This window comes from Podarcis vaucheri, assembly GCF_965113315.1.
Source record: "Podarcis vaucheri genome assembly, chromosome: 16".
Taxonomy (NCBI): domain Eukaryota; kingdom Metazoa; phylum Chordata; class Lepidosauria; order Squamata; family Lacertidae; genus Podarcis; species Podarcis vaucheri.
In genome coordinates this window covers 35962514-35979903 of record NC_138754.1, presented here as the reverse complement: position 1 = coordinate 35979903, position 17390 = coordinate 35962514, and the positions used below count along the sequence as shown (strand labels likewise).

At 44.1% G+C, this 17390-nt stretch overlaps 1 protein-coding gene and 1 long non-coding RNA gene across 5 annotated transcripts in view; one reads left to right on the top strand and one right to left on the bottom strand.

The window, feature by feature from the left end:
* Positions 1–17390, bottom strand: part of LOC309521568 — a 503597-nt gene that overhangs the window by 357743 nt on the left and 128464 nt on the right. The gene's annotated exons all lie outside the window — the stretch shown is intronic.
* Positions 1–17390, top strand: part of ADGRD1 (adhesion G protein-coupled receptor D1) — a 304658-nt gene that overhangs the window by 247639 nt on the left and 39629 nt on the right. For all 3 annotated transcript variants that reach the window (XM_082204127.1, XM_082204128.1, XM_082204129.1), the window contains one exon: positions 14401–14492. In XM_082204127.1, the coding sequence (XP_082060253.1) occupies positions 14401–14492 (92 nt within the window). The remainder of the gene's footprint in view (positions 1–14400; positions 14493–17390) is intronic.

Sequence of the window (17390 nt, the reverse complement as noted above, 5' to 3'; positions counted from 1 at the left end):
GCTACTAGTCATGATGGCTATGCTCTCCGATAACAGTCTTCTTCTGAAAATCAGTTCCCGGAAACCACAGGAGGGGAGAGGGCTCTTGAGCTCAGATCCTGCTTGCTGGTTTCTTACAGGCATCTGGCTGGTTACTGTGAGAACAGGATGCTTGACTAGATGGGCCATTGGCCTGATCCAACAGGCTGCTATTATGTTCTTATAGAATCATAGAATTGTGGAGTTGGAAGGGATTCCAAGGATCATGTAGTCCAACCCCCTGCTATGCAGGGACCATTGCTAAAGGATCCCTGGCTGCTGGCCACCCAACTTCTTCTGAGGAAGTCATTCCACTGTCAAACCGCTCTTACCACCAGAAAGTTCTTCCTAATGTTTAGACGGAATCTCCTTTCTTGGAATTTGAATCCATCGGTTCAGATCCCACCCTTTGGAGCAGCAGAAAATAAGCTCGCTTCGTCTTCCATGTTACAGCCCTTCAGATATTTGAAGACAGCTATCATACCACCTGGAGGGATGCGGGTGGCGCTGTGGGTTAAACCACAGAGCCTAGGACTTGCCAATCAGAAGGTCGGTGGTTCAAATCCCCGTGACGGGGTGAGCTCCCATTGCTCAGTCCCTCCTCCTGCCAACCTAGCAGTTCGAAAGCACATCAAAGTGCAAGTAGATAAATAGGTACTGCTCCAGTCAGGAAGGTAAACGGCATTTCTGTGCGCTGCTCTGGTTCGCCAGAAGCGGCTTAGTCATGCTGGCCACATGACCCAGAAGCTCCCTCGGCCAATAAAGCGAGATGAGTGCCGCAACCCCAGAGTCGGCCATGACTGGACCTAATGGCCAGGGGTCCCTTTACCTTTACCTATCATACCACCTCTCAGTCTTCTCTTCTCCAGGCTGAACATTCCCAACTCCCTCAACCATTCCCCGTGAGGCTTGGTTTCCAGGCCCTTTATCACCTTGGTCCGCCTCCTCCGTAGACATTGGAGAACAACTCGGCTAACTAAAATCAATGGAACAAACTCCTGGGAATGTAGACTCGCTTCTGTTTCCACTTAATTTCCAGGTCTCTTCTTTGAAACGATTTGCCCAGCCTTGACTTTTTAATGGACTCTCTGGTAGCAGGAGTTGAATTAATAATAGTTAACTCCCACCCCGGCATCATTAACAGTGACACTTGCCATTGCGAGTTATTGTGGCTTTGGGGCGTCTCGCGAGGTCACATAGGAAATCGTTAAGCAGATGGTGTTGTGTTTTCACCCGTCTAGCATTTTTGTCAATTGAGCTAGATGGGCCTGCATGGAGTGGGGGAAGCTTGGCACGTTCTGATCCATGGCTGCACCAAACCAATGAGGAGCCATGATCCCAGTGTGAACGCCGTGGAATTTATTTGCCCTATACCTGTCGGAGAACTCATAAATTCTGGAGACAGACAGTTGCCCTGTAATAGCGGGCAAAAGTTTTGGCGAGATGTCAGAACAACACAGCTGAGAGCGATGAGAGATGAAAATGACGAACCACTGAAGGGAAATCCATCTCAATCATTACAGTGGTGCCCCGCAAGATGAATGCCTCGCAAGACGGAAAACTCGCTAGACGAAAGAGTTTTCCATTTTGGAGGTGCTTCGCAAAATGAATTTCCTATGGGCAAGCTTCGAAAGACGAAAATGTCTTGCGAGTTCCTGCGGGTTTTTTTCCTCCCCCCTTTTCTCTAAGCCGCTAAGCTGCTTATCAGCTGATCCGCTAAGCCGCTAAAAGCCGCTAAAAGCCGCTAATAGCGCTAATCCGCTAATCCTTCAATGGGCTTGCTTCGCAAGACGAAAAAACCGCTAGACAAAGAGAATCACAGAACGGATTCTTTTCGTCTTGTGAGGCACCACTGTAACTGCATTCCTTCCCACAGGATTTCCTATTAGCACTTGGGCAGTTTCCAGCTACTGCATCAGTGTAAAGATCTGCCCTTGTGCATCAGAATTTCCCTTCCTCCCCCCCCCGCACAACCCTTGTGCTCTTTCCAGATCTTTTCCACAGGGTTGGGGGGCACCCCTAAAACAGATTTAGGATGTACGGCTTGAGAAGGGAGGAAGTTCCATTGGGCAATTCGAAAGTCTTGCACTAATGAGGCATGTTGGTTGGATACCACCCTTTGATTTTTCCTAAGTTGCCAAAAGATTCCATGCAGACGTTTAAAAACTGAATTGGTGGAGCAGAGGTTTTTTTAATAGCATAAGAGATAAATCATAGGGATATACAATTAGCAGCCAAAGGGCTCAATCTGACACACACCTTGAGACTTCCCATCTGGCCCCCAGCTTTGCTTGTCTTCCCAGAGACCCTTCCTCTCACTGTGCATGTGTGCTATTTAAGAAGAATTCATCCATCTCTTTCTGATTTACGCCTGTATTTTGCACAGTGCACTTATATAGCAAAGAGAGGTCTGTTTAAGCCCACATTTGCTATTCAGGCCATGAAATAAGTAAGTAAGTCAACCTTATGCATCTTGCCAAAGGTCCCTGCTGGGTGGGAAAGCAATTAAACGGATAATAGTATTTTCACTCCATCAGCTCTGCAGTGACGGACCAGCCCCATCAAGGCTCCTCTCCCCTCAACCATCACCTGGGAGTAGCCATTCCATCAGGTTGCCTAAGTGGGAGAAAGAGAAAACATGTGGCTCTTCCATTAGCTTTGTCAGAAGCCCAGCTCCATCAAGCATCTCCTGCCCCTGAACTATGCAAGCAGGTCCTTATAAGAACAACTATTTAAGAATAGGTGCCTTGGTTTGATTCCCCCCCCTTCCCTCCCTGTCCCTTTCCGTGTGTGTGTGTGTGTGTGTGTGTGTGTGTTTAATAGATTGTAAGCCTGCTGGGAGAGACTGTCTTGTTTGAATTGATTGTATGTTGGCCACTCCAGGAGCCTTTATGGCTGAGGAATGAGCTGCAAATGCTCTAAATAAAGCTGTCATATGATTTTGCCTCAACAACCTCGGGATGGGTGAATCAGTTTCTCTCTGAATTCCTTCTTTCTCCCACTCTTAGGTTCAGCTCTCCACATCTCCATATTTCTTCAAAAATTCATTGGCGCTTTAGTCTGGTTTCTTATAATATACACATATTTGTAGGCAGTTTTGCCCAATATAGATTTTTTTTTGGAAAACAATTTCCCCAAATTTAATGCACTTTTTGTATTTTATTTTCACCAATATATGCATTTTTAGGCATGTTTTACTGCAGTCTGTGCATTGTTTTACAAGATTCAGGGAAGTGTGATTTTCCCAAGGAGGGCTGCATTTCAGTTCTCACATTGTTTCGAGAACTAGGGAGGTTTGCTTTTTAATGTGAACCAAATAAAATGTGTCCTTCCTTGCTACAACAACCCCCATCCTTGGGATTTGTGTGAGAATCTAGTTAAGGGCTACTCAGGAATTACGTTTGTGTATATTAAAAAATGGATAGCAGGAGGAGGCTTAGATGAAGACTCTGGTGTTAGGGAAGGGGGCAGGGCTTTAGCCCCTTGCACTCACCGTGGTCCTGATCCGGACTGAGAGCCTTTTTTGTCTGCAACTTTCCTTCCCGAAACAAATAGCAAAGACCTCTCTGGAATTTTTCCTTCCAAACCAATTAGGAGACATGGGGTGATTTGGATCCGGGGCCGTGTTGAAGGCATAAGATGAAAGATGTGGCCCCACTCCCCATCAGGGTCTTTGTGCCTGCTTTGTAAAGCCCATTCATCCAATTGCTACTTGTATGAATTGTGTCATGCATACCGTACTTTTCCGTGTATAAGACTAGATTTTTTTTCTTTAAAAATTATGCTGAAAAGTGGGAGTCGTCTTACACATCGGTAGTGCATAGGGTGGACGTTTGATTGGTTGCTGCTGCAGCTGTCAGCAGCTGTTGGGAGTGTTATCGGTTGCTGTGTCAAAGACTGGTGTTGATTGGCTGATGCTGTGGCAATTGGGTGGGCGATTGGCAGCTTTTTCTGGTGAGGGGACAGAGGAGAGGCGTTTTCTGGCAATGTTCCCTTAAAAAAAGCTTAACAACCCTTTGCAACCCCCCCAAAAAGCTCAACAACTCCGAGCCATCTCCCCCCATCTTCTTAATTTTGAGTCCCCAAAATCAGAGGGCGTCTTATACATGGGGGTGTCCAATACGCAGAAAAGTGCGGTAATTTGGCCCTAAGAAACATGCAAATAAAAGTGGTGGAATTTACAGGAACCTTCGAAAGCAGGCAACTAAATGAGCAGTGCAAAATATATGTGAGGGCCATAAAGCACTGCTACCCCAGCCCCGAGTGCTTAATTGCTTCCAATCTATTCAGATGCTACTAATACGACGCATTAAGCAGATGCCTGAGATTTCAGTAGAATGTCCTTAATTCTGCCATATACATATATATCATATGGAAATTTACTACCATGGCAGCTGGCTGGGTAAAATGGGAGCCTTCTGCTAAAAGACATATCGCTTTCTTCCAAAAATGCAGGCACTGTGAATGTGTGTGGCTGCGTGTGGGCATGTGTGTACGGTAATAGCTGTTCGACAGTGAAAGGTGACAGACTCTTTCCTTTAAACAGAGGTTGGGTGTCCATCTGTTAGGGATTATTCAGGTGTGATTCCTGTATTGCCTGGATCAGTGTATCCCAACCTTTTTCCAACCGTGCCCCCCTTCCGACCTTGTTTCCTTTATATGTGCCCCCCTTGGGTAATATGTGCCCCCCAAATAAGTAAAAATCAGTACAAATCAATATATATTTTAGGTTCTGCCCCCCTAACAAAAGCCTGTCCCCCTAAAAAACTCCTGGCTATGGCGACGCTCCCCCTGATCTTACCAGTAGAAAGGTAGCTATTTAAATATTTTGTTTGTAAATAGAACATGTTTCATTTATAATTTTTTATAATTTATACAAAATGCAACTACATAAAATGATAGGAACATAATGAAATATTGTTGAAGCAGAAAACTATAGATTCATGGAGCTGGATCATACCCCAAGATTCATCTTTCTAGTGCAGGCATAGCAAACTCAGCCCTCCAGATGTTTTGGGACTACAACTCCCACCATCCCTAGCTAACAGGACCAGCGGTCAGGGTTGATGGGAGTTGTAGTCCTAAAAAATCTGGAGGGCCAAGTTTGCTTATGCCTGTTCTAGTGCAACCCCCTGTAATGTAGGAAACTTAGCTAAAGCATCCATGACAGATGGTCATCCTGTGAGCATTAAACACCTGTTTCCAGATAGTAAACTCAGTCCTTTACAGCAGAATGCAGCCGAAGCAACTGTGGTTGGAATAGTAACATCAACGGTTTTATTTATAAAGCAAATAACAAAACGACAAGATGAGTCTCACATCCATCTTCTTCTTCGGCAGAGGAGCAGAGAGAAAGCAGAGAGAGAGAGAGAGGAGACATTTAAATAGTCCCCATATTCATACATCAATTAAGTAATTAAAGGTAACCTGCAACATTATGCATCCAACCTCCGCTTAGAAACATCCAAGGAAGGAGAGACCAGAACCTCCTGAGGGAGATCCATCTTCCATGTATTATAAAAAGTAAACAACACTTATTTGACCCCAGTTATTTGACACAGAGGGGGGAATCTACAGATACAGTCCAAAAGGTGCACAGGGAGTTCTGTATATATGGGAGAATTTTAAAAAGCAAGAGGTCCTCTCTGACCTGGTGCAAAAATATCTTGTCATCCAGAGGAGCCCTGGCTGCCTAGATAAAATACTATAGCCCCACAAACCCTTACCTGGGAGTAAGGCCCACTGAACTCACTACAACTTTCTTCTGAGTAGACACTTTGTTATTTGCTAGATGCAAGTCAGCAACACCAGTAAATTGGCTAGGGTAAAGTATGCATAAAAATGCATGTATCCATGAAAATAGCATCCAAATATGCGCTGTGGGTTAAACCACAGAGCCTAGGACTTGCCTATCAGAAGGTCGGCGGTTTGAATCCCTGCGACGGTGAGCTCCCGTTGCTCGGTCCCAGCTCCTGCCAACCTAACAGTTTGAAAGCACGTCAAAGTGCAAGTAGATAAATAGGTACCGCTCTGGCGGGAAGGTAAACGGCGTTTCTGTGCACTGCTCTGGTTCGCCAGAAGCAGCTTAGTCATGCTGGCCACATGACCCGGAAGCTGTACGCCGGCTTCCTCGGCCAATAAAGCGAGATGAGCGCCGCAACCCCAGAGTCGTCTGCAACTGGACCTAATGGTCAGGGGTCCTTTACCTTTACCTTAACATGCAAAAATGCATTGTAGTAGTTTTGCTTTGCAAAACTCTGTACATTAGGAGAAATTCACACAAAAATGCTGCTGAATTTTCATGAGAATTTTCTTCTTAATGCAAATAGATGTGGAGAACTGTACGTAAGAGTGGAAAAATAATAAGCAGAGAGAAATTGGATTTGACAGATTCACCATTCCCTGACTGAACATTCCTATGAACTTAGCAACATAAAGAGGAGACAGGTGATAGGTCAGTGGGAGAAGACATGCTTGCACACAGATATCCCCAGGTTCAGTCTTCTGGCTAGCTCCAATTAAATCAGCCTTCTCTGACTTCCTGCTCTACAGATATTTTGGATTACATTTCCCATCATCTTGAGTGTTGGTCGTAGTTGTTGGGGCTCATTGAAATTCAAAGCAACTGAAGGGCACTAGGTTCATGTGACAAGACTGGAAAACAGCCTTGCTACCTTGGAGAGCTTTTGGCAGCTGAGACAGACAGTGCTTTGCTAGATCTACCCATGGCTTGACTCAAAACAGCTTCAGGTGTTGCATGGAACCACACTTCAGAAGTAGAGCAGAACATTTGCTTGCATGATGTCCCATGTGCAATCCTTCCCAACTAAAAAGATCTTGGGCCACAGGGCTATTGCAAGTCAGAGTAGACAGCTCTGGATTCCATGGACCAATGATTTCATAGAGTCATAGAATTGTCGAGGCATCCGGTCCACAGCCACCTCTGGGTGGGCTTGAACCCCAAACCTTCTCGTTGACACACTGACCCATTGTGCCACTGTGGGTTCCTTAGTAAAAGACGGCTTCGTGTGTACATAATATGCCTTTCAGTGTATTTCAGTCCCTCCGAGAAACTGGCCTCATACATTTACTAAATGGTTTTTCTTGACAAAGCCTGCAACTTACGTGAAACCAGGACTGGTTTTATTAGCGATATTGTTTTTGATAGGAGTAAACTACAGCCTTGGCTGCCGGCGCCTAGTGAGCTGAGCCAACAATCTTGAATTCATGTGTAATTATACCGCAGGAATAGCAGCAGCCACACAAAGCGTCGCTTAGAAAGATAGCAATTGGTTCGACATACAGCTCCCAAATCTAAATGTTTATTTCTTCTCGCTCAAACACCGGTATATACACAAGAGTGCTGTTTGTGCTCACATCTACACAATTAGAGCGTAATTCTTTCTTGGTATTATGGTTACAGTATTTGGAGAAGTAAGTGTGTGTGTGTGTGTGTGTGTGTGTGTGTGTGTGTGTGTGTATATATTTATATATATATATATATATATATATATATATATATATATATATATATATGTAATGAGTGCTTCATCAGCCACCAATTTTCTCCAATTCAAACTGTTGACAAGGTATTTACATAAGATACTGGGATATGGAGGGAGGGAAAAGACCGTTGGTGGGATGTGATGCTGGGTCTTTTTTCTTTGTTCCAGACAGCAAAAACATTAATAAAAACTGTTCATATCTAATCCGTTTACACAAGCAAGGTATGAACACCATTATTTACTTTATCTGCCTTAAAGGCTAGTCTGTTTGACTTCTTTTCTTGCAAAACATTTTTTATATTTAGGTCTGAGTCACAGACGTTTGCCTGTTGTTGGGAGAATTTGGACGTAGTGCCAGACCAGGGGTAGCCAATGTTGTGCCCTCCAAACGTTGTTGGACACCATTACATATCAGCCCCAGCCAGCATATTTTGGCCAATAGCCTAGGATGATGCCAGTTCCATTCCAGCAACATTTGGAGGGCCACAGGCTCCCCATCTTTCCCCTCCCAGTCATGTATAAAATGTGGTGATGGAAAGGGAGCGTGGGTGAAGGGAGCTGAATCCTAAACAGTTTAGGACCACAGCAAAGGGAAGGACCTTCCCCTCTTCTTCTGTATGAACTCCCCCTTTTTGGATTGCTTCTCAGGGGCACCCCATCTTTGGAGGTTTATATGGAAGAAGGTGTGCTCCTTTCTGTTGACATGTCCCTAAATTGTTTAGGGTTTAGATCCCCTCTGCCATGTAACCCTTCTGCCTCTCCACTTTATACATCATTGCAGAAAAGGTGGGCTTAAATCAAGGGACGAGGAACTTGTGTTACTCCAGAGGTTGTTGGATTACAACTCACAATTATCCATAGCCAATGGCCAATGGATGCTGGCTTGGTCATCCACCCTTCCCTTCTCCTCTTCTGTGGCAGCTGTGAGTTGAGAAGCTTTTGCTTTCAGTTTTGTTTAACCACAGCTTGTTGTGCTGCCTGAACCAAACAACTGTGGGTGGCGTTAAGAATCACTTGTTTGAAATAAGTTGATTTTCTGATACAAAGCATCATTGGCTTTGAAATTGACTTTAAGGTTTGGATGACATGCTGAAACTGGAATTAATGAAAAGAGAGAAGCAAACATTTCTGAGCTCCTCTGAGCTACGTTGGAGAGGAGGAGGAGAAGAAAGCGCGCATGAACCCATGAGTCATTGTCACGCTGAGCCATGGCTTTCTGCCCCTTTCACAACAATCAGGAAGTGTTCAATGACTACTGAACATATTCAGTCAACACTGAGCCAATTTATATGTCCAAACACACCCCTTATAGGTGCCTCCTCACCAAAGATGTCTGCAAGCCTTGGAGTTCTACTGACTCTTCAGATGCCTTTCTCTTGTGCATGGGCGCTCTGGTTTTGGCTACGATACCAACAACACAAACAAACACACACCAACCATAGAAAATAGAAGCAATTTTTTTTTTGCATTGTCCATCCAGAAAACTGTAGAACTACATTTATATATTTGTTTGTGTTTATATGTTTGTTTACATGTTTATATCACAATAACAGGTGAAGTGTGGGTGACAGGCATGTGTCCTTAGGTGGGAAGCCATTACAGTGGTGCCCCGCAACACGAATGCCTCGCAAGACGGAAAACTCGCTAGACGAAAGAGTTTTCCGTTTTGGAGGTGCTTCGCAAAACGAATCTCCTATGGGCTTGCTTCGCAAGACAAAAATGTATTGCGAGTTCCTGTGGGGTTTTTTCCCTCCCCCCCTTTTCTAAGCCGCTAAGCCGCTTATCAGCTGATCCGATAAGCTGATAAGCCGCTAAAAGCCGCTAATAGTGATAATAGCGCTAATCCTCTAATCTGTCAATGGGCTTGCTTCGCAAGACAAAAAACCACTAGACGAAGAGAATCACAGAATGGATTCTTTTTGTCTTGCAAGGCACCACTGTATTAGTGAAGGCTGGTCAATTTGGGTGAACAGGGCACAGCTTCACTGGCCTCATTCTGCCCTCAGCTAGCTCCCACCTGCCTACCTTCTTAACTGCAACCAGTCTAGGGTGCAGGGCAGCTTCTTCCTCCTCCTTGGTCTTGTTGTTGTATTTGGAGGAGAGGATGGGGACAAAGCTAAAATTAGTTGGCTCTGCCTGTCGTTGGCTGTGGCTGGACCTACTGTTGCCTTGAGCCTCAGCAGTCCCAATGGAATGATCCCTACTGCTCACAACCCATGCTTATGGGTGCATTTCTGTCATTTAAACTAGATGCATTTGTTACATTAGACATAGAATAAAATCTAGGAAATGCATTGCAAGGCCCATGATTTCCTGAAAGTTTTGAGCATCAGCTGGAATAGCTCCCATTATAATATAACTATATTCGTGGAAAAACATCCCATAGACGGTATATATTTCAAATGAGGCATAATTGGCAGCCCCGAACAATTTAAAAGTGCTGGCTAAATAATGAAAGGGAATCCACTTTTCTAGCTAATTATATAGATGGAGAGCAAGCGCCAGGATTCCAGTTAAATAATAGTAACTGTCTATTATCCAACTTTCTTTGGATGGCTGCATAATGAAGATGCTTGTTTGCAAATTGTTATTCAGCAGAAAAGCTGAATACCCCCCCCCCCCACTCTACAAGCAAGTTAACAGGATCTCCTGCCAAACGAGAGCTGGAATTCTAAATCTGGATGCTTAATAACCAAAGCTTTTTTATTCATGATTCACGTGTTGCTGAGCAGTCAGGCTGGGACTCTGTAGGATTACTCCAGAGTATCTGTGTAATGGATTTCAGTCGGCAGTGATAACTTCAGAAGCTTGTACTTATTAGGACTGATAAGACTGAAGGTAGGGAGGCCAACAGCAGGGGGAGCCAGAGCCACAGATAGGCAGAGCTACAGCCAATGATAGATGCAGCCAACTAATTCTTATTTTAGCGCCATTCTCCTTCCTCCTATGCTTATATAAAGGCAATGCTAAGATTAAGGGGGAGATGGTGGCTGACAGAAAGTGCCACTCCCTAGAAGGGTTGTAAGTTAGGAGGCAGGCAGCTGGTGTCTGGCTGTGGGAAACCTAGGCTGGTGGGGCAGTGCCCCACTCGCTTTAACAGACCTACTTCCTTTTAAAAAATAAAAAATAAAATCACCTTTATGATACATCAATTAATGTCAATTTCCAAATAACTTATAACTTATGCTATTTAACTTTGACAATACTTATAATACAAACAATACACATCATCACAATAGTTTTTAAGGTATTCTTTAAACATTATCCAATCTTTATTAACTTTCTGTACAGTGGTACCTCGGGTTAAGAACTTAATTCGTTCTGGAGGTCTGTTCTTAACCTGAAACTGTTCTTAACCTGAGGTACCACTTTAGCTAATGGGGCCTCCCACTGCCGCCACATGATTTCTGTTCCTATCCCGAAACAAAGTTCTTAACCCGAGGTACTATTTCTGGGTTAGCAGAGTCTGTAACCTGAAGCGTCTGTAACCCGAGGTACCACTGTACTGAGTTTCCTCTTAGTCTCCCTGTCATCCTTGTGAGTTGTAAATATTCTATCATTTTGGCTTGCCAGTCAGCTTTTGTGGAGATGTTATCACTTTTCCAATTTTTTGCTACCAAAATCCTAGCCGCTGTGGTTGGGATAAAAAGAGGTCTAAAATTTCTCTGGACATAATTCCTAGTAGGACGGCCTCAGGTTTTTTTTGTGTGTGAATGAGAGTTTGAATATCTTTTTAAGTTCATTATATATGCTATCCCAAAATTCTCTTATTCTCTTACATTCCCACCACATGTGCATGAAAGTACCTACCCCGTTTTTACTCCTCCAACAAACCTCTGAACTGTTCTTATACATCTTGCCCAATTTGGCCGGGGTTAGATACCATCTCTTAACAGACCAACTTCCACTGAGTGGCAGAGAATGTGACACTGAGTTCATCCTAAGGATGGGGCAGAATTGAGCTTGGGGAGGGGATACTTTGGTTATTGCGCTTTAATTGTTCACTTTGGTTTAATACCCCACTCATAGGAGCCAACTTCTAGGGACCAAGGGGTTTATGCCCCCCAATACAATAATTGAGGGGGCAGCCCCCCCCAAATTGATGGACATTGCCATTCAAATGGTTTGTGTGCACCTCGTCATGTGATTGATTATGCAGGACAGGGCTTACCTGCGCCCCCAGTATTTATTCAAGATGGCACCCCTGAACCCACTCCTAGGGGTCTTAGTAGACCACAACCTTAACATGAGTCAACAACATGCAGCAGCAAAAGAAAAAAAAGAAAGAAAGAGAAAAGAAAAGAAAAGAAAAAAAGAAAAGAAAAGAAAAGAAAAGAAAAGCTAATGCTATTCTAGGCTGCATAAACAGAAGTATAATGTCCCAATCAAAGGAAGTAATAAAGGTAAAGGTAAAGGGACTTCTGCAAACAGTGTGCAAAAGAGATTAAAAGCATCTCCACACTGTACGTTGCATGTGCATGCCTATTCCTAGCAGGGCACAGGTGTGCACAGCCAAACTGAGAAGGACTGAATGCTCCATTCACCAGCTGGTAGGAGAGTGTAGTTTTCTTTTTAATGGCCTCTCGGGACAAATTCAGCCCCCTGGCGAACCATGACTGGCTTGTGGGCCATAGGTTCCTCACCCCTGCCCTATGGTGCAAAGTGACACAATGTTGAACCACATGGACCTTTTTAGTCCACGATTGAGCCTGGCCTGGTGATTCTTCTTCCATCCTTTATCCTGGTGTGTTCAAACACTCCGCAGATGTTGTGTAACTTTGGCTGAAACAGAGCCAATGTTTCCTCCTCCTCTTCTTTGTTTTTACTGACTAGCTCTTGAGAAGCTTGGGGCCTTTCTTTTCTTTTCTGACAGCCTGTGTGCCTTTTGATCAGCCTCCTTCAAGTGGCAAAGTTTTATTTTCCTCACCTGTGACTCCAGAGATCTTGGCAGCTGCTCATTTTGTTCCTTCGCTCATTGTCAAGTCTTTTCAAGATGACTTGGATTTCTGTCGAGAGTTTTCTTTTCATTGCTCAACTGCTTCTGCTGGGCCTTAACTTCAAACCCAGTGTGGCTTCTCTGAAGACTTACATTTCCTCCTCCCTCTCTGCTCATTTTAAAATGATCTCATATGCTTTCAGCACCGAAAGGGGTCTCCCCAGGTTCACAGCTTGGAGTATGTGAGACTTTTGTTCACTGACAAAATTGCCAGAAAAAATATTATCTGTAACCAAGCAGCCTAAGTATTGAATGCACTCAGAAATTTAAGAGACGCATGAGAGTCTCCAGGCTTCCCTTTACCTCCAGGCCAATGCGATGCTCACCAGATATTGTTGAAATAAAAGTCCCATCAGCCTCAGCTAGCATGGTCAATAAAGGTAAAGGGACCCCTGACCATTAAGTCCAGTCACGGACGACTCTGGGGTTGCAGCGCTCATCTCGCTTTACTGGCTGAGGGAGCCGGCGTTTATCCGCAGACAGCTTCCGGGTCATGTGGCCAGCATGATTAAGCCACTTCTGGCAAACCAGAGCAGCACATTGAAACACTGTTTACCTTCCCACCAGAGTGGTACCTATTTATCTACTTGCACTTTGATGTGCTTTCAAACTGCTAGGTTGGCAGGAGCTGGGACCGAGCAACGGGCGCTCACCCCGTCATGGGGATTTGAACCGCCGACCTTCTAATCAGCAAGCCCGAGGCTCTGTGGTTTAGACCACAGCGCCACCCGCGTCCCAATGGTCAATAGTCATGGATAATGGGAGCTGTAGTCCAAGAATATGTGGAGAGTTCCAGGTTGGGGAAGGATGATGTAGTAGATGATGTGAAGGATTTCTGAGTTAGCAAGCATTGGGCCAGGGCCTCAGAACTTGGGATGGAGAAGAAATTCAACTGAGTTCACATTTAAAGGCAAACCTTATCCAATGTGTACTTTCTGGATCAAAACACAAACCAAAACATAGCCATCAAAATTTTGCACTTTTCTTAATTTTGCAAGGGAGCTTTCCAGTCAAGTAACGCATGTGCTAGATTATCCTGTGAACCTCCCTGAGACCTGTGGGTATAGGGTGGAATAATAATAATAATAATAATAATAATAATAATAATAATAAGGCATATTAAATGCATATATTTGTAAAAATAGCTGTCAGCATGTAATATCAAAATGTAATTAAAGTGCAATAAAACATCAAAACAGAAATACTGAAATGTTGCCTGTGAACTGTTTACAATGCTTCAGATAGGACTGAAGAGTCACTGACAGCAGAGGCAATATGGACCAGATGAAGAAAATGCCTTCTAACAAGGCAGTTTCGTGTGTTCCTTTCATGAGATTGTTAGAGGTCATCGATTCGATACTTACAAGCTCAAGGAGTGGTTCCTGCCCCCACTTTCTTTAAGTAGCAAACTCTTCCCATGAAATATTGCTTGGCAAAAATAGTCCAATTCTTGGAACGCACATGGTCGTTTTGTTATCAGCGCTGTATCAGGAACAGAGCAGGTTTTGAGTTTTAAGCAGATATTTCCAATGTTTTATTGAAACATTGCAGATGGGACGGTGGGGCGGAGGCACTTAACTGACCTCCCAGCATGCAAGTTACTTCTCCTTAGTGCAAGGAAGGACAGCATAGTTCAAATGAACCAGCAGCTGGACCTGATTGCTCCGCTGATGCTTTCGCACCACACCAGCCTCCCTGCTGCCTCACCCCTCCCAGTAAGCTGCAACGACTCACCTGTTGGGAGGTCAGTTAAGTAATAAGTGCCTCTACCCCACCATGCCATCCATGACTGATGTTTTGAAAGGGATGTTTCCCACACTCCTCACAAATAATCTTGCCTATTTCTGTCTCCCTGAATCAATTCTTTATTTTCTCCTCTAGGTTAACATCGGCATTCTCATTGCAGTCACCAGAGTCATCTCAAGAATAAGTGCAGAAAACTATAAGGTGCACGGGGATGCTAATGCCTTCAAGTAAGCCTCTTTTATTTATAGTGACTTATAACTCTTAAGTGGGTCTGAGCTTGGAGTGTGGTACCTAAGATCTAAAAGGGCCAGGAGTAAGGTTCTAGACTTCATGGATGCACCAAACAGAAAATCCAAAGAATAGTCTCTTTAGATAAAATTCTGTGGCAATTCTTCACTCAAAAGGGTGATGCACACATTGCATGAAGATTTTCAAAAGTGTTGTTAAGTGTGCATCTAATTTCATATGAATGCTTTGTGCAGCTGTACACTATTGGGGTACCCTGCCAAAGATGAAACAGTCAGTTTCTGAGCATTGCAGAGCTCTTTTTTGTTCAAAGTACATCCAACAACGAAGTCCAGCAGTACAAATTTCATGTAGCATCAGCAACCGAGTGAAAGAAAGTCAACACTATCCTGATAAAAGATGTGCTGCTGGAGCATATGCTTTAAATCATACTTTCAGAAGAGCAATTTGTTGATTTAGATTACTTGCTCCTTTTTCAAGCAAGCAAGCAACTTTTCTGAGATTGGCGGAAAGATCTGGGCTAATGAAAGCTTGCTTAGTTATTGTATGCCTTTTCCAGAATCGAAGGGGAAACCAGTAAATATGTCTCTGTTAAGATCTATGTTCTAATTATTCTGTAATGAGTTTGAGGTATTGGAAAGGAAAATGATGGCTGATGCTTTATTTTGAAAAGCTGCAAAGTGCATAGTCCTTTGAGAAATGAATGGTGATCAATGGCAACTCAGATTCCCCTCCACCCCACTTGAGCTGTGACAAAACTGGAGGTTTCAATTTGTTATGGGAGACGTAGGTGTTTTCCTATGTGGATTGTCTTTTGTTGATTTGTGCTCAGGCTGCGATTTAGATTAGGGCAGGACTGGAACTGGTTAGACCTGGTTCTAGAACTGACTGTGAGGTCAGACTGAGGTTGATGAGACTGCCCCCCCTTCACCCTAATGGACTAGCCTCCCCTGAAAGACTTACCTAAAATTTATGAAAATTTCCGATTTTGGGGGCGGGAGGCGGGGAGCAACTCTCTAACAATGAGGAGTAGCAGAAAAAACTGGGGAGAAACTCTTTGCTAGTAAGGACTCTTCCTGATAGCTGCTGCTTGTTGGCTACCTTTTCTACCAAGCCCTCAACCACAGTGATCATATCACATCATCACATATTTCTGTTCCAGGGACTTGGGGATGGGGAGTGATGGTTCATTGGTTGGCAGAATTTGTCTGGCAGTGAGTTGCAGCCCCACTATCCTCAAACAGGAAATATCTCCAGAAATACGTTCCACCACCACACACGTGACCACAAAGTTTGGGGAGGAGGCATATCAGCTTGGTGCTACGCATTCCCATAATTGCAGTATGCACACACAGACACAGAGGGGCTTCCTTCTGAGTAAACATTACAAATAACACTGTAAGTTACAAAGTTCTGTTTTCTATCAACCCATGGTCACCAAGGGATATGTGGAAACAATTCCTTCCTTCTCTTTCATATGGCCATAAATACGAGCGACCCTGGAAGAAATTATGGGATGCTGCAAAGAGGTTTCATGTATAGGTGCCCTCCATTTTTCTTAGAAACAAAGAACCTGTCAGACCTCCATCCAGATGGTTCAGTTCACTTGCCATTAGCCATGGCAGAAACTTGCAAGATTTATCAGGACTATTTATAGAGGAGTCCTAGGTTGATTGAACCTGCATGGCAGACTTTTTTGTGAGATGCAGAAAGAGGAGATCAGCACCTTGTGTCTCCTTGCTGAAAATATGTAGCACTACAGAGTGAGGAATAGGTGTTTATCTTCCATAGAACCAGAGTTTTGAAGACCAGAAAGGGACACAGAGCTCATCTAGTCCAATTTCTTAAAATGATATAGGAGTTAACATAAGGGCGCCATTCCTTCTCTGAGTCTTCTGTTAGTGAAATGCAAACACATTTCTTAATGTCCTAGTCTAGCATCCTGTTCTCACAGTGGTGAACCAGATGGCTATGGGAAACCTGCAAACAGGACCTGAGTACAACAGCAGTCTCCCTACTTGTGATTCCCAAAAACGGGCATTCAGAAGCAAATTGCTTCCAACAGTAGACGCAGTAACTATGGATCATGACTAGTAGCTATGGATAGTCTTACACTTCATTGATTTGTCTAATCTTCTGTTAAAGCCACCCATGTTGGTGGCCATACCTGAAGAGATAACAACAACAACAACAACAACAATTTTTTTTATACACCACCTATCTGGCTGGGTTTCCCCAGCCACTCTGGGCAACTCCCAACATCATATTAAAAACACAATAAAACATCAAATATTAAAAACTTCCCTAAACAGGGCTGCCTTCAGATGTCTTTTAAAAGTCAGATACAGCGGTGCCCCGCAAGACGAATGCCTCGCAAGACGGAAAACTCGCTAGACGAAAGAGTTTTCCCTTTTGGAGGTGCTTCGCAAAACGAATTTCCTATGGGCTTGCTTCGCAAGACGGCAATGTCTTGCGAGTTCCTGCTGGTCCCCCCCCTTTTTCTAAGCCGTTAAGCCACTTATCAGCTGATCCGATCAGCAGATAAGCCACTAAAAGCCGCTAATAGCGCTAATAGCGCTAATAGCGCTAATCCGCTAATCCGTCAATGGGCTTGCTTCGCAAGACGAAAAAACCGCTAGATGAAGAGAATCACAGAACGGATTCTTTTCGTCTTGCGAGGCACCACTGTAGTTGTTTATTTCCTTGACATCTGATGGGAGGGCGTTCCACAGGGAGGGCGCCACTACCGAGAAGGCCCTCTGCCTGGTTCCCTGTAACCTCACTTCTCACAGTGAGGGAACTGCCAGAAGGCCCTCAGAGCTGGACCTCGTGTCTGGGCTGAACGATGGGGGTGGAGACACTCCTTCAGTTATACTGGG